A 25262-nucleotide genomic window follows, 5' to 3' on the forward strand; every position below is an offset into this window, starting at 1 on the left:
TGGAACAGGTGCTGTGGTGTGTGTGTGTATGCATACAGTGTGTGTGTGTGTGCGTGTGTTAGTGTTCATGTTTGTGTGTGTGTGGAACAGGTGCTGTGGTGCTTGTGGACCTTGCTTGTGGGGACGGTTGAGTTGCAGTTGTGGGCGGAGCCTCCTCCTCCGGCTCGCTGAGGGCGGGGCTGTGTTAGCGCTCTGATCCTCTCTAATGACATTAAGGCCGTTTCCCACGGGCCTGCACAGCCATCTGCGAGAGCAGGAGGGTGGAGGCGGGGGGGGGGAACTCAGCGCCCCTCTGATCCCCCCCCCAACCTTTCAAACAGTAATCACAACCGCTGCTAAAACTGCATCTGCTGTCCCACCTTACAGAAATAATGATGTTGTTACAGGATACTGTGTATGTAACACTGTGCAGTCACGTAGTGTGTGTAACACCACCTGTCCCATTGGCTGGGTCAGTGCTAAGTAGCGCAACATAAGGTGGATGGGGGGGTTTATGTGGATGTGGGGGGTTAATGTGGATATTGGGGAAATTGAATGTGGATGTGGGGGGAAGGGGGTTCTGTGGATATGAGGGGGGTTTAAAGTGCGCCCGTGCATGTTGTGATTGGGCGGGGGGGTGCTGGTGCGTGTGGGCCGAACAGTGGGACTGGCCCGTGAGAGAGCCTGAGCTGTCAGCCGGGACCAGGACCTCCGTTTTGGATTCCCCCCCAGATCGGCAGGTGAAAGATGCCACTTCAGCGTCTTTGTGGGTGCCACGGCTACCAGTGACATCATTGGTGCGTGCTGTACCGCACGAGAGACGAGATGAGACTGACAGGGAGGCTGACGTGGCAGCGTTGCCTCGGCAACCCCACGGCACTCCCCGTCCCTGATCTGAGGCGGGGGGGGGGGGGAGGGGGGGCGGAGCAGGGTGGGCACGGAGGACCGTGCGGGAAACCTAGGCGTAGCGAAAGGTACGCGCTCATTTCCTGTCCTGCTTCAGGAGCGCGCTCAGTGCACACGTCTCCATCGGACCGTCCGGGCGGGGCTCCTCAGGGGCTGTGACCTTTCGGCCGTGCTGCTGATGAGGGCCGCGGGGTGGGGGGGTGGGGGGGGGGGTTCCCGAGGGAGCGATGAGTCACGGCGGGCAGGGAAGGAGGGAGTGCTGGGAGAGCAGACGCCATGGCGGAGTGCCATGTCCTCCGGCTCTCTGTTCTTTTATTCGGGATTTCTCTTCTCTGCCTCTCCTCACTGCGGAGAGTACCTCTCTTTCAGGTGGTGGGGGCCAAGTATCCCCCCCCCCCACCCCTGCCCCAGGACCCCGCACACGTCTCCTAACGTCCGCCAGGCGAGTCGGTGCCCGTTAATGCTTAATTACAGATTCATCGTTGTGATTGGCTGATTTGCAGAGATGACCGTAAGCGAGGGCAGCGGTGTTTACACCCTGGCGGAAAGTGCCTCCACTTTGTGGGTTATAGTCAAAACAGAAACTTTGACCCACAAGCTTTTTTTTTTCCAAACAAATGTTCTCCCCTCTTCAGAATTGAACATGAGTATCCCAGTATTGTGGTGGTGAGACCATTCCTGGGGTCAGATGACTTAATGACAGTTAAAAATCTGATTTTGCAGAAACACAGAACAGAATTATTCTTTCATATGACTACATTCTGGACTCTTGACGTTTTGTGAAAAAGGAGGAGCAGGAGCATTTAAAGAGTGAAGAAAATACAAGACGTTTGACAAAGCCTGCAAAATACAGAATGTGCGAAACAGAACACGTTCAATAAACCCATTAATAAAAAGGGGGTGGAGGGGGAGTAGGGTGAAAAAAGAAGTAAGTTTCTTTTTTTCTTTCCTCCTCTAATTTCATCATTTCGTCTGGCTCGTTTGTTTTCTTTTTTTTGCACTCCCGAGTGTAAATCTTCCGGCAGGAGGAGCAGGATTGATGCAGGCCAGCACCCCGCCCTGCGTGGGCTGTCAGCGGGGTAATGAAGTGGCGTGTGCTGGAGCTGCTGCTGGTGCTGCTGCAGGAGCAGCTGAAGGCAGGGGGCTGGGAGGGGTGGTGGTGATGGAGCTCTGCCGGCCTGCAGGGGGGGTGGGGGGGGGGCACTTTGGCGGCCTTCGGGGGAGGTGGGCGGTTGTGGGGGGGGCACTTTGACGGCCTGCAGGGGAGGTGGGTGCTTCAGAGGCCTGCGGTGTGTCCGCACTGCAGACCCGCTCAGTGCTGAGGGGCGCTCTGTGGCTAATGAATAGCCTGTCGTGTGTAATGGCGGCTGGGAGGGGCCGTCGCGGCTAATTCGCGGCCTGCCGGAAAGCCTCAGCCGAAACCCTGCCTTCCAGTCGTGGGAGCCGTCCCAATGCATGCTGGGAAGATGGCGCCCGGGGCAGGAAGACTGCGTGGGGGCGCCCTTGCAGAGTTGTCGAACCTGTGCGTGCGGTTTCTGAGAAACCGTCCCCGTTCTCTCAGACAAGACGCCCCAGGGCCGGGTTCAAGTCTGGGGACGGGGAGAAGACGAGCCGGTGATTGGCTATCGAGTGAGAGCCGCCGTGATTGCCTGTTGAGCGAGACAAGCCAACGGTTTTTGCCGTTCGCGACTTTCCTCAGGCGGGGGGGGGGAGACTGACTGTTCCCGCCATCGCACCGCTGTGAAAATTCCTCTCTTTCACACGGCTTCTGCAAGGAGCCTGGGGGGGGGCCGGCAGTCCGCTGCTGATGGAACAGAGTTTATTGTTAACAGCTCTATGGCATTTATGAGCTCAGCTTGGCCATGACACATATTTATGCACGTGTGGACAGCACATTACACCATGTTCTCTAGGCAGGCACTGTGCAGAGTAACGTACAACAAGCACGAAACCGTCCAGACCCACGACGCACCTGTACTAAGTGTCATGAGTAAAACTTGGCTAACTAGCTAGCTAGCTAGCTATGGCATGTCCTCACCTCTGTAACGTTATTTGTTGTCCCCCGTGTGTCCATACATCTGTATCGGTGGTACGCGCTAACTAGGTTAACTAAAGTAGGGTTAGCTAAAGGAACGTTAGGCGATAAAGCTGTGCTTAAAAATCTCGTGCCGTTCAAAGTGGTGATTTTGGGAGATGCACCTGTGCATGCATCCCACAGGTCGTCCGTGAGTGAATGAGTGAGTGAGTGACCACAATTTGCCATGCATTAAAATATTTATTATGTAAACCAGGGGTCGGTCCCCAATCCTGTACCTGGAGATCTACCGTCCTGTAGGTTTTCACTTCGACCCTAACAAAATACACTTCATTCAACAGGTAGAGATATTTTTCACCTGCTAATTAGTAGAATCAGGTGTGCCAAATCAGGGTTGAAATGAAACCCTACAGGAGGAACAGGGCTGGGCAGGCCTGATGTAAGCCCTTTTCTGAATGCCATGGCGGATTCCCTTACAGGTGGGCCTGGGCGGGTGTGCAGTGTGGGGCGGTGTGCTGCCTATGACCCGTGAGGCTCTTTTGGGTCTTCAGCTCGCCCAGTACCAGGCCGCAGGTTTACCGCTCGCTGAGCGGGGCTCAGGATGGCGGTATGAATTCATGATGAGGAGCGTTTGTCTGCGTTTGGGGGTTGGTGGTTGGGGGGTGGGGGGTAGGACTGGAAATGAATGACAAACAAGCTCCATTGATTTACTGCCTCAGTGAAGTTAAACAGCATACTTAAACCCTTTTATTCTCCTCGCCTGTGCTGTCCTTCTCTCTCTCTTCGTCTCTTTCTCTCCCTCCCTCTTTCTGTCTGTCTCCTCTCTTCATGTCGTCTCTCAATCTCTCTCTCTCTCTCACTGTCTCTCCATCTTTCTCTCGCCCTGTCTGTATGTCTCCATCTCTCTCTCACTCTGTCTCTATCTCTCCATTTTTTCACTCCCGGGCTCTGCTGTGCAGTTGTTTCTTTCTTTTGGGGGGCAGAGCCTGGGCTCGTGACACCCCTTTCCTCTGAGCGCGAGGCTCTCTTCACCTTTCTGCGGCCCCCCCTCCCCCACACACTGCAGGCATGCTGTGGCCAATCCTGAGCCAATCCTGGCCATGCACAGGGCAGGTGTTCAGGTGGTGTCTGTGTTAGGGGCAGGTGTGCAGGTGTCTGTGTTAGGGGCACTTAATGTGATGGTGTGTACATCCCCTTCTCCCTGTTATGAGACTATGTGTGGCTGCTTGCCAGCTCGCCCGTTCTGCTAGTTCAGTGCTGTTCCTGTAAGGCTGTGCTATGCGTGACCGTCTGTTTGCTGAACCCCGTCCGGGACGGGTCGGCCCGCGAGGTGGGGCGCTGGGTTCCCCGCTTTTAGGGCTGGCTGCTGATCTGGGGTACGCCCATCAGATACCCCTCCTCCCAGTTCCCCCTCTGCACCCTCTCTGCATCCTCGGCTGGATGTTCCGTGGTTCCCTGTCTTTAGAGCCGCCTCGAGGCATCCTGGGTAAGGAACCTGCTCTTCTGAGACGAAGGAGCCACAGACACAGAGCCTTGGACTCGGCTGAGCGGTCCTCCCTCACCTGGCCCTGAGCGTTTTGCCTCCCTGCGGTGTAAGCTGATCCTTTAACACACGCTCTTAGGCCCGTGGTGGTGTAATTAGCACCGGAGCTTCCTGTAGCTGAGAAGCAGAGAGGACGGGAGGAACACTGGGGCTCTGTATCTGGTGAAGGTCCTTCGGCCGACCCACTGCTGACGGGAGCTGGCGGGGTACCCTGAGGTCCCGTGGGCGGAGTTTGCGGCGTTTTGTGCTCACGGGCACGCTGAGAAACACTTGCTGGGCGTTCAGCCCTCCGACAGTCCCGGCGAAAGGCAATCGATCACCCCTGCTGGGGCAAATGAGCAGGCGGGGGCAGGGGGGGATTTTCGGAAATAGCACAAGCTGTCCTCCCCCCTCCCCACACCCGCGTCGAGTTTGAGTTTCCGTCCGGACGACTTTGCCTTCGCCCTCTCTCTGGCTGCGGGGGTGTTTGCTGACCTCGGCGTTTTCTCGTCCCGGCCGGGGGGGGGGGGATGAGCGATCACGAAACCTCTCCCCCGCCAGAGAACCGCGCAGTCATCGCGTCCCGCCAACGTGACGCCGAGAGAGAGGCGGTGCGCGGCCCGCTCGGGCTCGCTGGCTGTGCAGCAGGGTTCCGCAGCGTCGCAGCGCTAACGGAGCGCTAGCGGTCATGTTCCGCGTTCGCCGGGTCCCCCCGACCGGCGGGAAACAGCCGGAGCGCTCTGGCGCTGTCTCTACGACGGCTCGTTCCTTTTGTCTGACTTTTGAGGAACCGGTACGTGTTATAATGACCTGGGTGTGGGATGTGATGTGAAAGCAAATTATTGACAGATTTCGCTTGTAAGGTAATTCGCCGTGTGATAATCAGTATAATCCACTCCGAGGTGGTATGCTATCAAAACCGTGCCAGTTATTATTTTTTGATAGCAGGCCACCCTCATGGTGGATTGTCCCTTACGTACTATATAAATGTATTTAGCCCAGGAGCATTCTAGCAAAGGCACAGAATGCAGGCATCGTGGCCATGTAATTTTATCCATTTGGGTGATGTTGACTCCTCTAACTCCTCTGCGCTCTGCCCCCCCCCCCCCCCCCTTGCAGAAGAAGAGCCGGGAGGAGACGTGCGGGGAGGGCAGCGGGGTGGAGATCCTGGAGAACCGGCCGTACACGGACGGGCCGGGCGGCTCGGGCCAGTACACGCACAAGGTGTACCACATCGGCATGCACATCCCCAGCTGGTTCCGCTCCATCCTGCCCAAGGCCGCCCTGCGCGTGGAGGAGGAGTCCTGGAACGCCTACCCGTACACCCGCACGCGGTGAGACACCCACACACGTCGCCCCCCGGAGGCCCGGAGGCCCCACTGCGCCTGTGGGAGATTGTTTTCCTGGCCCTCCAGGCCAGTAGTGCTGCTGGTTTTAATTGATTGATTGTTGTCAGTGATTGGCCAGAGGTTACACTCACCTGGTGCGTCAGGTTTAAATGAGCCCCTGATTAGAGGGGAGGAATGTACACTAACAGTACTTCTGGCCTCGAGGGTCAGATTTGAGTACCACTGTTTCAGTGACTGCACTGTGAGTGCTGGGTGGGGGGTGCATTCCTGACCTCTGGAGGGGGGGAGGGGGGGCCATGCTTCTGAGGTGGAGCACTGTGCTCTTATACCTCATCAGAGTAGCGTGCTGTTCCACCGCTGGAAAGCCCAATATGGCCGTCTGCCAGGCTGCTAGGGTGAGGACAAATGGCTTTCTCTGCTATTTCTGTCCGGGACTGTATTGCTCTCCAATCTCACCAGAGTCAGAGACTGTATTCCACTCCAATCTCACCAGAGTCAGAGACTGTATTCCACTCCAATCTCACCAGAGTCAGAGACTGTATTCCTCTACAATCTCATCAGAGTCAGAGACTGTATTCCTCTGCAATCTCACCAGAGTCAGAGACTGTATTCCTCTGCAATCTCACCAGAGTCAGAGACTGTATTTCTCTGCAATCTCATCAGAGTCAGAGACTGTATTCCACTCCAATCTCACCAGAGTCAGAGACTGTATTTCTCTCCAACCTCACCAGAATTAGGGACTGACTGAATTCACTCAGATCAGGAAATGGATAGAAAGTTAATTTCCTGAAGAATGGCCATAAAATGTTCGATGAGAATTGTTTTCCGTTCCCAAAACGAATTTCTGTTAATTTCCTGAACCGTCTCATCAAAGATGAGCAGGACAATGAGAACTGGTTGAAATTGGTTGGCAGCACACCCACACACACACACAAACATCTCCCAATGAATCCGGTGTGTAGGGGAAATCACATGCTTAGTGCCGAGCCAGCTGCTTTGCACGGACAGTGTTTATGGAAATATGAAAGCTGTCATGTGACAGAGCTGACTCAGCACAAAGCCGGACCTTCAGGCCGAGCCTCTGACAGCGCTGTGCTCAGACAGCAGCGTTACGGCTGCTAGCCAATCGCGTTCCGCTACGCTCCCTCCCCGCTTATTTTAATACATAAATACGATATGTATGAATTTACTGTACTAATATCGACAAATTGCAAGCACTGGTAATGATCACAGTCATAATGAACGTGCCGATAAATATGATGAAATATGGATGAGCGCTGGCAGCGGGTGGTAAAACCACCGACGCCGTGTGGCGATAGTGAGGGCGGCTGATTGGCTGCAGCTGCCCAATGGCATCGCGTCACAGTCCAGCTGACCAATCACATGAACTGTGTCTGCACCATCATGTCTCGCTCGCCAATCATATCTACCGTGTCTGTGTCAGGCCTGGGGTCGATATGTACGAATATACAACACGAGAATCTTTCTTTCCCCACTGTTTCAACAGCAGGCACGTACAGTATGTGTGTTTGTTTCTCTTTCACTCTCTTTCTCTCCCTTTCTTTTATCTCTTTTTGTACGATTGTTTGAAACAAGTTTTGCTTATGAATATTTGTGGACGGAGATGTTTCTTTAAAATTATCAGTGAACTGTAAAACATAAAAGCCCATATTCATGATGAAGTATTTCAGGACTCTTCACAATTTGTGATTGGTTCAAGTCAACCAATCACTGATGTATTGCAGTGGCCTCGCCTGTTTCTGTAGTCATGAGACCTGGCTCTCAGGTGCTAAATGAACGTGGTGAATACAGGCCTCCTTGCCCTCCTCACGTTCCGTGACACGCCGACCCTGCTCTGGTCCTTGCAGGTACACCTGCCCCTTTGTGGAGAAGTTCTCCATCGACATCGAGACCTACTACAAGCCCGACACGGGGAACCAGGTGGACGTCTTCAACCTGTCGCCTGCCGAGCGGAGGCAGCGCACGCTAGGTGAGCTCGCGACCGCCACCTTCTCTGAGGCTTCCTGTGCGGGTGACGCCCAGGTGCGTGCTGGGAGATCTGCGACTCTGGCTGCAGACCCGGACCAGGGGAGCTGTGGGGTCTGCTGGGTCCCCTGTTTAATCAGCAGTGGAGATGATTGATTAAAGCAGCTGATTACAGAGTTGACTCCTCTCACCTGCGTTCTTCAGCTGTCACCAGCTGCTGATATTAAGGTGAAAACAGAAACCCTTCAGCCATCCAGGGTCAAGGCTGCTGACCCCTGACCCCTGTCTGAAATGGGGACGTAACATCCATCCCTGCTGTTTGTGACTGACAGAATAAAAACAGTTAAAGGAGTAATGATAAACAGACCTTCCGCCCTGATAAATGATGAGTGACAGATGTTCCAGGTCGGTGTGAGGGTGATGTTAATAGGATAGGTGCTGCAGATTGGGGTGGGGGTGATGTGCTCTGCTCTGTAATTTACTTCTCTATACGATGGGCCGGTCCCAGCTGAGGAGCACAGGTGCACCCTGGGACAGGTACGCTGGCGAGACTGAAACATCCACAGCAGAGGAAGTGCCGCACTCGCCCTGTTACATAATACCCCCCCCCCCCGTCCTGGCCCTCTCAGACACACAGCACTCTTACAACAGGGCCCTCTACTGGCCACCAGATGACACAACACCCCAATGTCCCCTCTGTGTGGACTGTGTGTGTGCTTGCCAGTGTGTTTGTGACTGACAGTGTCTGTGCCTTATGGTGTGTGTGTGGCTGACAGTGTGTGTGTGGCTTATGGTGTTATCCAGTTTATAGTGTGCTTGTGGCTGACAGTGCATGTATGGTTTTGGTGCACGTTTGGCTGGCAGTGTGTGTAGCTAATGGTGCGTGTGTGGTTTATAGTGTGTTTGTGGCTGACTGTGTGTGGGTGCGTGTGTGGTTTATAGTGTGTTTGTGGCTGACGGTGTGCGTGTGCGTGTGTGGTTTATAGTGTGTGTGTAGCTGATGGTGTGCGTGTAGATGACTGTGTGTGTGTGTGTGATTTATAGTGTGTTTGTGGCTGACTGTGTGACCCCATTCTTGTCTGTGTTTTCTCAAATCAGTAGTGGAGGTTGCACCAATTAAAAAATGCATTAAACAGTGTGTTTCTCTGTGTGTGTGTCACCCTGGCTGGCCCAGACCCCATCGACATCGTGAAGGACCCCATCGCCCCCCACGAGTACCTGGCGGAGGAAGATCCCCGGCTCTACCGGTCACTGAAGACCAAGCGGGGGCCGCTGACGGACGACTGGATCCAGGACTATGACAACGACCCCGGGAAGATACCCATAATGTGCGCCTACAAGCTGTGCAAGGTGGAGTTCCGCTACTGGGGCATGCAGTCCAAGATCGAACGCTTCATCCACGACGTCGGTGCGTATATGGGGGGGGGGGGGGTCGTGCATATCTGTGTGTGCATGTGTGTGTGTGTGTGTGTGCATGTACGTGTGAGAGAGTGTATGTGTGTGTACGTGTAAGCAGTCTGAAAAGACACAATTCTTTTCACTTTAAATACTGTCAACATTTAGCAGGAAATTGTTCTTTTGTACTGTGGTATGCTTTGTGGTTCTTTAAGCAGTTAGGGAAATTCCATCGAAGCGTTGTCGTCTAATTGTAAAGAGTTAACACATTTCAAATACGTTAAATTCAGGTGAAGAATAGATGAAGGGGTGGAGCTTCCAGTGACTCAGTGTTTTCAACCAGCTGTATTCTAATTTAGATGGAAAAACCTTTTGACTGGTTCAACTAGTTTTTGACAGCCCAGTGATTGACAGCTCATTGTTCCTCCAGCCATTATGGGGTTCATGGAGACTCGCTGTCCCAGTACTGCTGTGTGTGTATGTGTGTGTGTGTGTGTGTGGTGTGTGTGTGTGTGTGTGTGTGTGTGTGTCTGGTGTGTGTGTGTGTGTGTGTGTGTGCGTGGGTGTGTGTGTGTGCTGTGGTGTGTGCGTGTTGTGTGTGTGGGTGTTGTGGTGTGTGTGTGTGTGTGTGTGGTGTGTGTGCGTGTGTGTGTGTGTGTGTGTGTGTGCGCGTGTGTGTGGGATGTGTGTGGTTTGAGTGGGCGAGTTGTGTCGTGTGCTGACCAGGGCATTGTCATCGGAGACACAGTCCACAGTCCGTACACATGATGAGTGACTTTAGAGGGAATAGTTAAGGGGGTCCCAGTCAGCTGAGGGCTGCATATCTGGGCGTTCAGGCCCACGTACTCTAGTATCAGATGTAGAAACTTGTTTGCAGTGCTGAGGTAGGTTTGTTCTCTTTGTCTGCCTTTTCTAAACACTGATGAGCCACCGCAGCCTCTATTTGTCCTTAACCTCACACAGTAATACAGCCAATGTTAGTTCAGCTCATACTGGAGTTTGTTTGAGTCCGGAATGGGTGAAATGTACTAAGAGTTGGTTGCATGTCTTCCTGCAGCGCTGTGAATTGTGGGTAGTCCTGTGGAACCCTGTTACATCCTAACCCTAAACTCGCACAGTAATACAGCCAATGTTAGTTCAGCTCATACTGGAGTTTGTCTGAGTCCGGAATGGGTGAAACGCACTCAGAGTCGGTTGCGTATCCTCCTGCAGCGCTGTGAATGGTGGGTGCTCCTGCGGAACCCTGTCACATCCTGGGCCCTGTGTTTGCTCAGGCTGCAGCGGAGCTCGGTCCTCGGTGCTTATCTCTGCCTGGCGTAGGTGTGCTGACAGGTGGACAGGTGGCCGTGCGGGAGGCCGGGGGATATCTCTCTAATCATTAACCAGCTCTTAATGAGAGCCTCTCAGTGGCGGCAGAACTCCGGGCGATTCCGGGCAGCGGCGAGGGGGACCGCCAGGCACCGGGGGCGCGTGGCGGGGCGGATTCATTTCCTGGCCGTGGCGTTCCGCGTCCTCGGGGCGGCGGCGGCGTTTGTTTGCCCTCCGATGGAGGCGCAGAGAGCCGCTCGACCGCCTCCCTCGTTCAATCTGAGCGTAATTAGCGTTTCGCCAGCCGCCGCCCCTGCCCTCCTCCGGTCAGACTGCCGATGTGGAGCCGGACCGGCCTGCTTCGTGCTCCAATCACAGCCCTCCTGGCCGTGTTACAGTGCGTTACTGAAGGTGTTAGTGTTGCCTGTAGGGGGCGCTCTTCCCTCTGGTCAATGTAGAAACCCAACGCCCCAGCACAGTGGTGTAGGAGGTGCCGTCCTTCGGATGAGACCTTAAAACTAAGTCCTGACTCAGTGCAGTCATTAACGATCCTGTGGCACTTTTACAAAGAGTTGGGGTGCTAACCCTGGTGCCCTGGCCAACTTACAACTAAAAATTGGCTTCATGTCTGGCCCCCTAATCATCTTCTGTATCTGGTTGGCTGCGCAGTACCTTGTGTGTGTACATGACCCCCCCCCCCACACACACACACACTCAGTGAGTTTCCGACCAGTGAGTTTTAGCCAAAAAATATGGGACGACAATTGTGCAGGCAGAACACCCCTGCATCTGTTTCTTTTCTCCGCTGGACCCGTTTATACGTTCCCTCCGTTCCTCCATTCGTCCCAGGACGGAGGGATCCGTTTGGGTCTGTGAATGGACTTCCCTGAGCTCGTCGGCTCTCTCTCTCTCTCTCTCTCTCTCCACACTCAAACACCATCACAGACTGCAGCCCATATGCTATTCTGTGTCAGAGGGTCAGCAGGTCAGCAGACGCAAAGCAGCCTATGAACTTTGACCTTTGAGTGACCTAGGATGGAGAGGTTTCTCTCCCTCTCCCTCTCTCTCTCTCACCTGCCCAGTCTCTCCCTCTCTCTCTCTCTCTCTCTCTCTTGCAGCGCATTACAGCACATTAGATCACTGCCACTTAGCGAACGCTCTCTTATCTCCCGTCCAGGAGCCACTTAACAGAGTACACAAGTGCTTTCAGGAACTTAAGAGCAGCTCAACACGGCAGATTCCTTAGACCCGGCAGGTAATCAGCTCCTGCTTCTCGTTCGTCCGCTCCGCTTCGTGGCTGCGGAAGGTTCTGGGGCCGCGTCGTATCGCAGTTCAGAACGCCCACAGCGGTGTTGTCCTCAGACCCTTAGTGACCTCTCGGAAGGCTCGGTGGTGGGCAGACGGCACTTTCAGGGCTGAGCACACGGAGCTGGTTATCTGGTGGGGTTAGTGGATCTGTGGCCTTGTGCAGTATGACCCCGGAACAGTGGGGTGACCCAGGAGCAGGGGTTTATTCTGCGTTTTGGATGGTTGTGTGCGGTTCCTCTGTGCTTGTGTGAAGCTGGGGGAACAGGTGGTATGTTTGGTTTGAGGGTGGGTGTTTAACGGCCCCCCCTGCCCCCGTCCCCACCCCAGGACTGCGGAAGGTGATGGTTCGAGCGCACCGGCAGGCCTGGTGCTGGCAGGATGAGTGGTACGGCCTGACCATGGAGGACATCCGGCAGCTGGAGCTGGAGACGCAGCTGATGCTGGCTCAGAAGATGGCGCAGTTCAGCTTCCCCGAGGAGGGGGGCGAGCCCAACGGCGGCGCCCCCGCCTCCCCCGACAAGGAGCAGGACGCCAAGGAGGCCCCCGGCTCCAAGGAGGCGCCAGAGACCCCCGCCAACCCGCTGCAGAACCGCGGCGAGCTCACCAAGCAGTGGTCCACCTCCTCCCGGTCCTCCCGCTCCTCCAAGAGAGGAGGTGAGTGTGCGTGTGCGTGTGTGTGTGTGTGTGTGTGTGTGTAAGAGTATGTGTGTGTGTGTGTGTGTGTGTGGGTGCGTGTGTGTGTGTGTGAGAGAGTGTGTGTATGTGTGCGTATCTTTGTGTGCCTGTGTGTGTGTGTGTGTGTGTGTGTGTGTGCGCGTGTGTGTGCGCGTGTGTATGTGTGTGTGCGTATTTGATGGGTGTGACTGCTAACACATTGCTAATAAATGAAGCAGCTCTGGACTATGAGGAATTAATTTAAATAAATGAATATGAATAGACTGCCACTGGAGACCTCATTACATGATTTAAATAGATTTGTGTTTTATATGAGAATGGTCCCGCTCTGCGGGGCGAGCTGATGACCCGTACATGGGAACATGGCACACCAGTGCTGATCTAGAAAGTTCTTACACCCTCTTCTGTGGAGGGGATAACGCTCACCGTGCTAGTTAGACTGGGTACGAAGGACACCCCCGTCTCCCGTCCCTGTGAGGCAGACCTGAAACGAACCTGGCCAGAATGTCTTTCAGTAATGTGTGTGTTGAAGACGTGTGGGCTAGTGCGTGCTGACTCTGTCTGCTACATACTTCCAACAGAGTGTCTGTATCCTGTCTCACCCTGCTCCTCCACCTTCTCACTCTGCACCTCCTCACCCTGCTCCTGTACCCCATCACTCTGCACCTCCTCACCCTGCTCCTCCACCTTCTCACTCTGCACCTCCTCACCCTGCTCCTGTACCCCATCACTCTGCACCTCCTCATCCTGCTCCTGTACCTCATCACTCTGCACCTCCTCACCCTGCTCCTCCACCTTCTCACTCTGCACCTCCTCACCCTGCTCCTGTACCCCATCACTCTGCACCTCCTCACCCTGCTCCTCCACCTTCTCACTCTGCACCTCCTCACCCTGCTCCTGTACCCCATCACTCTGCACCTCCTCACCCTGCTCCTCCACCTTCTCACTCTGCACCTCCTCACCCTGCTCCTGTACCCCATCACTCTGCACCTCCTCACCCTGCTCCTCCACCTTCTCACTCTGCACCTCCTCACCCTGCTCCTGTACCCCATCACTCTGCACCTCCTCATCCTGCTCCTGTACCTCATCACTCTGCACCTCCTCACCCTGCTCCAGTACCTCATCACTCTGCACCTCCACCTTCTCACTCTGCACCTCCTCACCCTGCTCCTGTCCCTCATCACTCTGCCCCTCCACCTTCTCACTCTGCACCTCCTCACCCTGCTCCTGTACCTCATCACTCTGCACCTCCACCTTCTCACTCTGCACCTCCACCTCCTCACCCTGCTCCTGTACCCCATCACTCTGCACCTCCTCACCCTGCACCTCCACCTTCTCACTCTGCACCTCCTCACCCTGTTCCTGTACCTCATCACTCTGCACCTCCACCTTCTCACCCTGCTCCTCCACCTCCTCACCCTGCTCCTGTACCTTATCACTCTGCATCTCATCACCCTGCTCCTGTACCTCATCACTCTGCACCTCCACCTTCTCACTCTGCACCTCCTCACCCTGCTCCTGTACCTCATCACTCTGCACCTCCTCACCCTGCACCTCCACCTTCTCACTCTGCACCTCCACCTCCACCTCCTCACCCTGCACCCCCGCTTCCCACCCTTCAGCTGGGTGGAGACTTTTGGGGTGTTTTGGGCGTGGCTCTGACGCTGTCTGTGTTTCTGTCCTGTCTGCGCTCTGTCCGTCCAGGGAGCCCGTCCCGCCACAGCATGTCGGAGTGGAGGATGCAGAGCATCGCGCGCGACTCTGACGACAGCACGGACGACGAGTTCTTCGACGCACACGGTAATTCTACCCCGCCCACTGTCCTGATGTGGTAGTGTAGAGCACAGCGACGCAGCATGTGTGTGTGGGTGTGCGTTTGTGAGTGTGAGTGTGTGTGTGTGTGTGTGTGTGTGTGTGTGTGTGTGAGAGAGAGAGTGTGTGTGTGTGAGCATGTGTGTGAGAGAGAGAGTGTGTGTATGTGTGTGTGTGTGTGTGAGAGAGAGAGATAAAGAGAGAGAGAGAGTGTGTGTGTGTGCGTGTGTGAGAGAGAGAGAGAGAGAGAGAGAGTGAGTGTGTGTGTGTGTGATTTAGGTGGGCGTGTGTGTGTGTGTGTTTGAGCGAGTGTATGTGCATATGTATGTGTGCACAGTCCTGCATGATGCTGACTCTAAGTGCCTTTCTTTGACACACAGATAATTTTTTAAGTCCCGATAACCAGCAAGCGTTGGGCCTGCAGATGCAGTAGGTTGGTATGGCGGTAGCCGTGGTTACCGCTGGGTTGGCTCCGCCCCTGAACTCTGTGACGGGGGGTTGTGGGTGACTCAGCACTACGACAGGCGCACTCCTCCGCTGGCCTCCCTGTATCCATCTCCCCTTCACTATTGCCCTTTGCCTGGCTGTGTCACTGGAAAGAGAGAGATGACACTGTGTTACTGCCTGTGTTGTTGCCTCTGCCACTGCCTGTGTTATTGCCTGTGCCACTGCCTGTGCTACTTCCTGTGTTATTGCTTGAAATGACCATCCATGTACCTCAAGGCATTTATTAATGAACCTGACCTCAGTCCCTGCTGGAATATATTCATGTGGAGAAGTAAGAAAGTGTCCTGCCTGTGTGCGTGCGTGCGTGTGTGGGTCGGTGCGTGTTTGTGTGGGTGGGTGGAAAAGTGTGTGTGCATGTGTGTTTGCCTGTGAATGTGAATAGTGAAATATAGTGGAAAAAATATTTTGCTACCTACACTCGGATTAATGATAAACCGCACATCTTGAATTTTGTATTAACATTTTGCAATGAGCTGTAATTCTCAGAATTAATTCTATTTTGTAGATGTATTTGTACCTTGTTAATCAGCTTTTTACATAAAGGAGTACAAATTGCGATTTGCAATACCCTGCGCGTTCAGAATATTCACAACTATGTTTCTTGTACTTTTATCAACTGTATTTTAAACAAGCCGAAGGCTTTTGTGACTAAAATGTAAAAATGTAGAGTCGTGTCCAGGAAAGCAAATGAAGCTGTTATTTCAGTTCAGTTATGTGCCTTCAGAGTTTTCTGGAGCGAATTGAAGCTGCTGAATCAGGGGAGTCTAGCTGCACTCGGGTCTTTGAAATAAAGCTGAAACGTTTGAACTCTCAGAAGAAGCCCAGGAACAATTCAGCCCCGATTCTTTTACTATTTCAGGGCTCAGTAGTCTGATTTACATCTGTCTGTCTGTCTGTGAATAAATATCCCGGTCTGTCTGTCTCTCTGTGGTCTCCAGTATCCGGATATGTTCGTAGTCACGTCTGTCTGCTTCCTGCTTGCTTCAGGATCAGCGAATGGCTTTTCAGCTTTTCTGACCCGAGACCGAAATGCTTTGAGTCTGTGAACCTCATTCCCACATTCCTTGAAAATTTTAAATCTTGAAGAAGAAAAAAAAACCCTCAAGGACGTGAAAGTAATTGAAAACAGTAACTTTGAATTTATTTACGCGTTCATTTTTTGAGAGGTTGTGCCAGCCATTCCTGAAAAGCCTCATGTCAGCTTTTTCATGTACTTCATGCCCTGTGAACCTGATCGGGAGTCTGAATGCGGGTTTGTGGATGAGGTTGGGATTGAAGATGAACGAGCTTAATCCTGGGTCAGCCGCTTCAAGCGCATTTTCCCCTTGGCCTGGAACACTGCTCACGTTGTGTATTGCGTCTCTATGGGTCCTTGAGTTCATGTAAATTCGATGTTTAAAGTCTGAAAGGATGACACGGGTAAGTGTGGGAACCCTGTTTATAGCACTGTGATAGCTTTCAGGTGAATTCAGGGCACTTCCTGTAATAAACGGTGGTTTCAAATAGCAACTGACTCATAGTAACCATAGTAACCACACCAAGCTCCACCCAGCTTTCCATCCCAGTATCACGCCATTGGTTAAATGAACATGAAATTATTATTCGTTTTTTAAGCAAACTGTAAATCCATGATTCACAAACTGTATGTATGAATAAGCAGCACACAAACATTGTATAATCTACTTTATCAGCGAGCATTAATCATGTGTTTAGATTAGGTTTATATGCCTGTTATTAAGGCCCAAGACTGGTTACTCCACAGTGGGTGACACCAACAGTACTAAACGCAGTAGTCTAGAGTCTGGGTTTTCACCAGGGATCTTTGAATGTACTGTAGGGTATGGTCCCTGGCCAGACTCTTACATGTAATGACTGTAGATTTGGGAAATTATTTAAAATAAAAAACATTAGAAATATAAATAAATAACCCTCTTTAACTTATGATGGCGAGGGGAGTCCCCTTTAATTTTCTGCATGCATGTTCTAGCAAGATTAGATTTAAAACTTTTTATGACTCGAACAACCATGAATTATTTGAGGGTTTTCATTTCCAGTCAGGTCAGAAGAATGTGTGTGCTAATGAACTCGCAGTTTCTCTAATTGAGTACATACAATTACAAACTCACCATAAATGGACTGACTGGCTGATGGCTGATGGATTGACAGTTGGCTAATAACTCTAGTGTTACTCATTTTAGAATACTACATCCACCAATGAAAATCGGCCTCTCCATAATCACTGCACACACTGTTGTGTCACTTACTGTTTGGTCATCACAGTACAGTCCTCCGAGTGAGGCAGTGTGGGAAACAACAGTACCCATAAATCCTCCAGGCAGGGTGTCTGTTCATTCGGAATCATTTCAACTGAAAGTCCAGTGCCTGTCAGTCATCAATCAGTCAATCAATCAGTCTTTACATATAATTATTTTAAATAAAACTGAACAAATCCCATTTGAGTGCCTGAATTGTAAAAGGCTGACTCCTACAATGTGTCCACTTGCCTCAGAAATAGGTGTTTTAAAGCACATGAACAGAGCAGGGGGTTTCTGTATTGGCATTGCCCACTTCTGGCCTGTGGTTTGTTCACCGCTCACCCGGGGTGTGAGTAAAGATCAGCTAGCTAGTGCTAACATGAAGAGGTTCCCAAAACTCAGGCCTATCAGGTCCTAAAATAAAGACGTTCCCACAAAACATAGACCTGTTTAGCCCTAAAATAAAATGAAGAATTTCCCATGAAAAATGGGCCTAGCCAGTGCTAGACATTTAACTATTCTCCCCTCATCTCATTCCACACTGGCACAGATTCAGTGGGGGGCGGGGGGGGGGGGGGTGTTGGGGTTGCCAACAAAGGTAGCTTCCCTTTCTGGGGTGGGGGGTTGGCCGGTGCATTTATACTGAACAAGTAGCATCCCTCAGCCAAACCCTGTGGCTGAGGGTTTCATTGTCCTGTTGACCGCGGTGAACGTGTTCACCAGCAGTCCTGAGCAGCAGACCCGAGTAGTCGATCAGGGTTTTGTGGGCTATAGCTGCAGACGCTCGCGTGGCTCTGCCCGTCCGCTCCACCATTTTGAAGGCCGAGGTCACGGAGGGTTAATTAACGGCTTGCGTCGCTCTTGCTTTTCCCTCTCAGAGGACCTGTCCGACAACGAGGAGATCTTCGGCAAGGAGATCACCAAGTGGAACTCCAACGACCTGATGGACAAGATCGAGGCGGCCGACGCGGACGAATCCCAGGGTACGGGGGCCGCGCCGAGCCCAGTCGGCATACGGAGGGGCCCCATGGTGCACTTTCAGTGGCCTTGGTTTAAGAGCCCCGCCCTTGCTCCGCCTTGTCTTGCGACCTGTGTGTTTTACATGACATCGTCTTTCTCGCGCCAGACGCATCCCGTGCTGCCGCTAAGCGGTTCAGCTCCGCTGGTGGTACTAGAGTTTCCATTTAACCCCAGACCAGCTCCCAGTTGCCCTCTCACAGCCCTTAATAGGATTACTTACGAAAGAGGCGTCTGGATCCACTGTCAGAGAGAGCGGGATTCCCGGGAATGCCGGAGTACTCTGTGAGTCGTAACAGAGAAGGTGTTTTTGTGCGGGCGTCTTGCCTGGGGGGGCCGACGAAGGAGACTCTCCGAAACGGCTCTCATGGATTTCCGTGGCGGTTTCGGCATCTGTGCCGAGGCATTAAAAGTTCAGTCTGTTCACAGCCGTGTGAGAGTGCTGGTCAGGGTGCTTGTGTCGCACTCGCGAACACAGCGCCCCTGTCTGTAGCGCAGTTCTGCGGTTTGTGTAAAGGGGCTGAATCTTACTTCAGGTAGCCTTGTGAAACTAATAGCGTTGTCATACGCCGGCCTCTAACCCAATGGCTCTTGAGCAAGTTGAGCATCAGGGCCAATCAAATGGATTCCGGTGGAGGGTTTGATGAGTAAAACAACTCTTGTGTATTTGCAGGGGACTTGTACCAGGAAACAGGTGGGGAGTACGCAGTGACTGGCAGCAGGGAGGGGCTCGGTGAGGTACGTACCGCCCCCTCTAAACGGGCTCCGGGATCAGAATCCACATCCAGCACGAGTTGCACCAAACAACTTGGGATGGGGGGTGGGGAACTGTGCAATTATTTTGTGTGTCTTTGTCTGTCCGATGTAGGTGATTTTGTAGAGGTCCTTTTTACGATAATCTTCTGAGCACAAAACGTATTGCTTCAGTCTCAACTGTAAGTTGTCGAGCTCTAAAGAAGAAAATAAATCTTCTTGGCGCTCTTTTAAACTCTACCGCTGAACTTTAACGGAGAGGGAAACAAATCACAGGGAGTATTTCAGAAACACATCTCTTGGGTGCCGTAAGAAAAAGCACCTACTGTTTATCTGCATCGCAAAACGAAACAATCACTCAAAGGCGCTGTCGCTGTTAATCAAATGGAAAGCCTTTTCCACGAGATTACTCATTACGCCAGTGTACTGGGGTACACGGTGTCCAAGAGTACACAGTGTTCAGGGGTATGCAGTGTACAGGAGTACGTAATTACAGGGGTACACAGTGTTCAGGGGTATGCAGTGTACAGGAGTACATAAATACAGGGGTACACAGTGTTCAGGGGTATGCAGTGTACAGGGTACAATTACGGGTACAATGTTCAAGGGTATGCAGTGTACAGGAGTATGTAAATACAGGGGTACACAGTGTTCAGGGGTATGCAGTGTACAGGAGTACATAAATACAGGGGTACACAGTGTTCAGGGGTATGCAGTGTACAGGAGTACATAAATACAGGGGTACACAGTGTTCAGGGGTATGCAGTGTACAGGAGTACATAATTACAGGGGTACACAGTGTTCAGGGGTATGCAGTGTACAGGAGTACATAATTACAGGGGTACACAGTGTTCAGGGGTATGCAGTGTACAGGAGTATGTAAATACAGGGGTACACAGTGTTCAGGGGTATGCAGTGTACAGGAGTATGTAAATACAGGGGTACACAGTGTTCAGGGGTATGCAGTGTACAGGAGTATGTAAATACAGGGGTACACAGTGTTCAGGGGTATGCAGTGTACAGGAGTACGTAAATACAGGGGTACACAGTGTTCAGGGGTATGCAGTGTACAGGAGTACATAATTACAGGGGTACACAGTGTTCAGGGGTACACAGTGTGTAGGGGTAGGCAGTGTTCAGGGGTACGCAGTGTGTAGGGGTACCCGGTTCTGTTAACTGGTATGGCTGGGGCACTGCCGTCCCCACCATCACGGTAACCAGCCCCCCCCCGCCCACCCCCGACTGTGAGTAGCATCCAACCCCAGTGCATCATGGGCCATAGCCACACAATTTCAGACTGAGTTTCGCCACTTTGTGCAATCCTGGTGTGAGAGTCACGAGTCACTTATTTGTACAGTGGGCTACCAATGAAAGTTTGGTGTCTGAGTGAAAGGGTGTAGATTTTGTTCTAACAGTGTTCTGAAACCAAGGTAGTAAAAATGAGTTGAGTTTGTTTACCTTCTCAGGTAAACAGGCTTAACATTTTAGACATGTTAGCCACTGATGGCAAAGGGGTCTATGCTAGGCCCATGCCTGCTGCATCTGCTGGAACCTTCCAGAAGACGAGGGACGATGTCGTGTTCATTCGCGACAGAGCCCCCAAAAATCCCCGCCTCACTGCCCCGACCCTCCGTCTCGGTCAGCTGTGACACGCTTCCCGGCGCCCTCGACGCCGCCCGAATAACAAATCGGCCCTCACCTAACATCATTCCATCGCGCGTAACGCCGTCACCAGCTGCGCACAGGGAAAGCTCGCCTGCGGAGGGCGCTGTTTCCCCCCTCCCCACCGCACGCTCTGGCCTCATTCAGCAGCGCTCATACCGGCTTTATGGTCACAGAACCCAAGCGGCGCTACTCTACAGCGCTGTGTGTGGCTCGCATGTGTCAGTGTGAGGCAGTGACTGTGCTTCTCGTGGTTTATAATGACTAGAACTGGGGTCTGCTGGCCCGGCCCTGCAAGCCACAGGGTCTCCTGTGGTTTTTTTTTTTCTCACTTTGAAGTGAGCTGCCGAGTCAGACCCCAGAAACCAGGTGAGGTTCAGACCCCACTAACCAGGTGACAGACCCCAGAAACCAGGTGAGGTTCAGACCCCACTAACCTGGTGACAGACCCCAGAAACCAGGTGAGGTTCAGACCCCACTAACCAGGTGAAGTTTAGACCCCAGAAACCAGGCAAGGTTCAGACCCCAGAAAGCAGGGGAGGTGAGGTAATCGGTTCAGACCCCAGAAAGCAGGCAAGGTGAGGTAATTGGTTCAGACCCCAGAAACCAGAGGAGGTGAGGTAGTCGTGTAATCGGCCCCAGACCCCACGGCAGTCCCGGGCTGGGGTCGCGGAGCCCTGCTTCGGGCCGTCCCGTTTAGGTCATTTATCTGATCCTGAGAGCTGGCTTGTTTTAAAACTCTGTTCATCCAATCACACGTCACAGTGCTCACCCTTGTGCTACGCTGCCACCCAGTGTCTTTCTGTGCGGCTGAACCCGGACGAGCGCGGCAGCAGTGAACCCTAACCCCTTCCTGTCTGGCTTTGCCCCGCCCCCTCCAGGACGGCTCTTCCCAGGAGCCCTTGCAGCCGTCTAAGATCCACGTGCTCATCCTGGTCCTCCACGGGGGGAACATCCTGGACTCGGGGGCGGGGGACCAGAGCAGTAAGCAGGGCGACGTGAACACCATCAGCACGGCGTTTGAGACGGTGATGCGCGTGCACTACCCCACCGCGCTGGGCCGCATCGCCATCCGCCTGGTGCCCTGTCCCGCCATCTGCGCCGAGCCCTTCTCCCTGGTGTCCAAGTGAGCGCCCCCTCACCACGCATACACACACACACACACACACACACACACACACACACGTGAGCATGCACACACGTGTGCACCATTCAGATGTACACTAATGATGGCTGCTCTTTCTCTCCCTCTCTCTGTCCCCCCTTCCTCTCCCTCTCCCTCCTCCTCTCCTCCCCTGCTCTCTTCTCCTCTCCCCCCTGCTCTCTTTCTCCCCTTCCTCCCTCCCTCCTCTCTTTCCCCCTCTCCCCCTCTTCCCTGTCTCCTCCTCTCTCCCTCTCCCCTCTCCCCCCTCCCCTCCTCTCTCTCTCCCCCTCTCCCCCCCTCCCCTTCTCTCTTTCCTCCTCCCCTCTCTCTCCCCCTCTGCCTCCTCCCCCGTAGTCTGAGTCCCTACAGCTATGATGAAGGCTGCCTCTCCAGCAGTCAGGACCACATCCCTCTGGCCGCCCTGCCCCTGCTAGCCACCTCCTCCCCGCTCTACCAGGACGCCGTGGCAACCGTCATCGCCCGTGCCAACCAGGTGTACGGCGACTTCATCAAGTCCTTGGAGGGGGCCACCTTCTCAGGGCAGGTGAGATCAGCGGGTCCCAAAAGAAGTCCTCTAGTTTCTCTGTGCAGCTCTACCCGAGTGCTCCCATATTCAGAAAGGACCTGTTTGAGGTCATATTTGAGCAGGTGGTACTGTAGTTTTTTTGATCTTTTAATCTTATTTTGTTGGCATTCATTTTATTTTGTTCTAGTTTTTGTGTTTGTAGTTTAAACCGCAGTCTGAAATCAGATCTTAAATGTACTGTTTGTTTAGAGTATTGGTGATGCGTAAGGCTGTGTCTGTGTGCTGGTGTATCAGATCTTAAATGTACTGTTTGTTTAGAGTATTGGTGATGCGTAAGGCTGTGTCTGTGTGCTGGTGTAGTTTAGACTGCAGTCTGAAATCAGATCTTAAATGTACTGTTTGTTTAGAGTATTGGTGATGCGTAAGGCTGTGTCTGTGTGCTGGTGTATCAGATCTTAAATGCACTGTTTGTTTAGAGTATTGGTGATGCGTAAGGCTGTGTCTGTGTGCTGGTGTATCAGATCTTAAATGCACTGTTTGTTTAGAGTATTGGTGATGCGTAAGGCTGTGTCTGTGTGCTGGTGTATCAGATCTTAAATGTACTGTTTGTTTAGAGTATTGGTGATGCGTAAGGCTGTGTCTGTGTGCTGGTGTATCAGATCTTAAATGTACTGTTTGTTTAGAGTATTGGTGATGCGTAAGGCTGTGTCTGTGCTGGCGTAGGTGTGTCTCATTGGCGACTGCGTCGGCGGGATCCTGGGCTTTGACGCTCTGAGCAGCAGCTGCCAGCCGGTGTCTGAGAGCCAGAACAGCAGCCGCCGCGGAAGTGTGGCGAGCACACACGTGAGGCCCCGCCCACTTCCGCCTGTCCTGCTCTGACCCCGCCCAAGATCTCCACATTTGTCCCTCCAGCCTCCCCAGCCTGCTGTGGCCCCACCCCTTTCTGTTATCTGTCTGTCTTCACAGTGACTCCTCCTCCTTTTCCTTTGCTTCTGACCACTTTACAGTGGCCCCTCCCATTTGTCCTGTAGCTCCACCCCTTTTCTGCAATTCCCAAAGGGTACCCCTCCCACATCACAGTCACTCCATCACACACACACACACCCACACATACTGACACACACACACTCACACACACATGCACACACCCACACACTCTCACTCACACACACACACCCCCACACACTCTCACTCACACACACACACACACACATGCACACACACACAACACACACACACACACACTCCTGTGACGCTTTGCCCTGTCTGTCCCCTGTGCAGGACAGTGACCTGCTGTCCCCCGGGATCGTGATAAACTGCTCGGGCGGTTCCCCTCTGGAGGGCAGCAGGCACCTGAGCCGCAGCAACATCGACATCCCGCGCTGTGGGGCGCCCGACGACCCCCGAAAACAGCTGCCCCGCAAACGCAGCGACTCCTCCACCTACGAGCTGGACACCATCAAGCAGCACCAGGCCTTCCTGTCCAGGTGAGACCACCCACCTGTACCCCCACACCGACCTTTAACCCCGCCCTGACCACACACCTGTACCCCACCCTGACCTTTAACCCTGCCCTGTCCACACACCTGTACCCCCACCCTGACCTTTAACCTCGCCCTGTCCACACACCTGTACCCCCACCCTGACCTTTAACCTCGCCCTGTCCACACACCTGTACCCCCACACTGACCTTTAACCCCGCCCTGTCCACACACCTGTACCCCACCCTGACCTTTAACCCGCCCTGTCCACACACCTGTACCCCACACTGACCTTTAACCTCGCCCTGTCCACCCACCTGTACCCCCACACCGACCTTTAACCCCGCCCTGACCACACACCTGTACCCCACCCTGACCTTTAACCCTGCCCTGATCACATACCTGTATCCCACCCTGACCTTTAACCTCGCCCTGTCCACCCACCTGTATCCCACCCTGACCTTTAACCTCGCCCTGTCCACCCACCTGTACTCCACCCTGACCTTTAACCTCGCCCTGTCCACCCACCTGTACCCCCACCCTGACCTTAACCTCGCCCTGTCCACCCACCTGTACTCCACCCTGACCTTTAACCTCGCCCCTGTCCACCCACCTGTACCCCCACCCTGACCTTTAACCTCGCCCTGTCCACCCACCTGTACTCCACCCTGACCTTTAACCTCGCCCTGTCCACCCACCTGTACCCCCACTGACCTTTAACCCGCCCTGTCCACACACCTGTACCCCACCCTGACCTTTAACCCCACCCTGTCCACCCACCTGTACCCCACACTGACCTTTAACCTCGCCCTGACCGCACACGCATGTCCCACACTGACCTTTAACCCTACCCTGACCGCACACCCATATCCCACCCTGACCTTTAACCCCGCCCTGTCCACACACCTGTACCCCACCTGACCTTTAACCCCACCCTGTCCACACACCTGTACCCCCACCCTGACCTTTAACCTCTCCCTGACCACCCACCTGTACCCCCACCCTGACCTTTAACCCTGCCCTGTCCACACACCTGTACCCCACACTGACCTTTAACCTCGCCCTGACCACACACCTGTACCCCCACTCTGACCTTTAACCCCACCCTGTCCACACACCTGTACCCCACACTGACCTTTAACCCCACCCTGACTGTTAACCCCGCCCTGAGCACATACCTGTACCCCACCCTGACCTTTAACCTCTCCCTGACCACACACCTGTACCTCACCCTGACCTTTTACCCCACCCTGACCACACACCTGCACCCCACCCTGACCTTTAACCCTGCCCAGACCGCACACCTGTACCCCACCCTGACCTTTAACCCTGCCCAGACTGCACACCTGTATCCCACACTGACATTTATCTCCACTCTGAGTCCCTGTTTGTTATTTCTGTCTAGTTTTGGTGAGCACTCTTACACTGGAGATTCCAGAATAAAAGTCATTTTATTTGGATGCATTTAACTGTTTATAAATTCAGGGAAGCTCCTCGGAGAGTCATTAGTGACAGGAGGGGGTATTTCAGTTTGGCTGTTATTGATTGGCTCTAGAGGGCATTCATTAGCCTGTGAGGTACATCCCTGTGGCTCTACATGGGACAGTCCTTTAATTTTGGCAGTGAATCATCCCCCCCCCCC

The 25262-nt window shown here is 53.3% G+C and overlaps 1 protein-coding gene across 1 annotated transcript in view; it reads left to right on the top strand.

Moving 5' to 3' along the window:
• The window catches only part of LOC135239608 (membrane-associated phosphatidylinositol transfer protein 2-like), an 88903-nt gene that overhangs the window by 41975 nt on the left and 21666 nt on the right, over positions 1-25262 (top strand). The window contains exons 4-14 of the mRNA XM_064308403.1: positions 5562-5776; positions 7660-7781; positions 8952-9185; positions 12116-12442; positions 14168-14263; positions 17916-18020; positions 18728-18792; positions 21351-21595; positions 21968-22157; positions 22863-22982; positions 23421-23626. Coding sequence (XP_064164473.1) covers positions 5562-5776; positions 7660-7781; positions 8952-9185; positions 12116-12442; positions 14168-14263; positions 17916-18020; positions 18728-18792; positions 21351-21595; positions 21968-22157; positions 22863-22982; positions 23421-23626 — 1925 coding nt within the window. The remainder of the gene's footprint in view (positions 1-5561; positions 5777-7659; positions 7782-8951; positions 9186-12115; positions 12443-14167; positions 14264-17915; positions 18021-18727; positions 18793-21350; positions 21596-21967; positions 22158-22862; positions 22983-23420; positions 23627-25262) is intronic.

Source organism: Anguilla rostrata, chromosome 14 (genome assembly GCF_018555375.3).
Source record: "Anguilla rostrata isolate EN2019 chromosome 14, ASM1855537v3, whole genome shotgun sequence".
Lineage (NCBI taxonomy): Eukaryota > Metazoa > Chordata > Actinopteri > Anguilliformes > Anguillidae > Anguilla > Anguilla rostrata.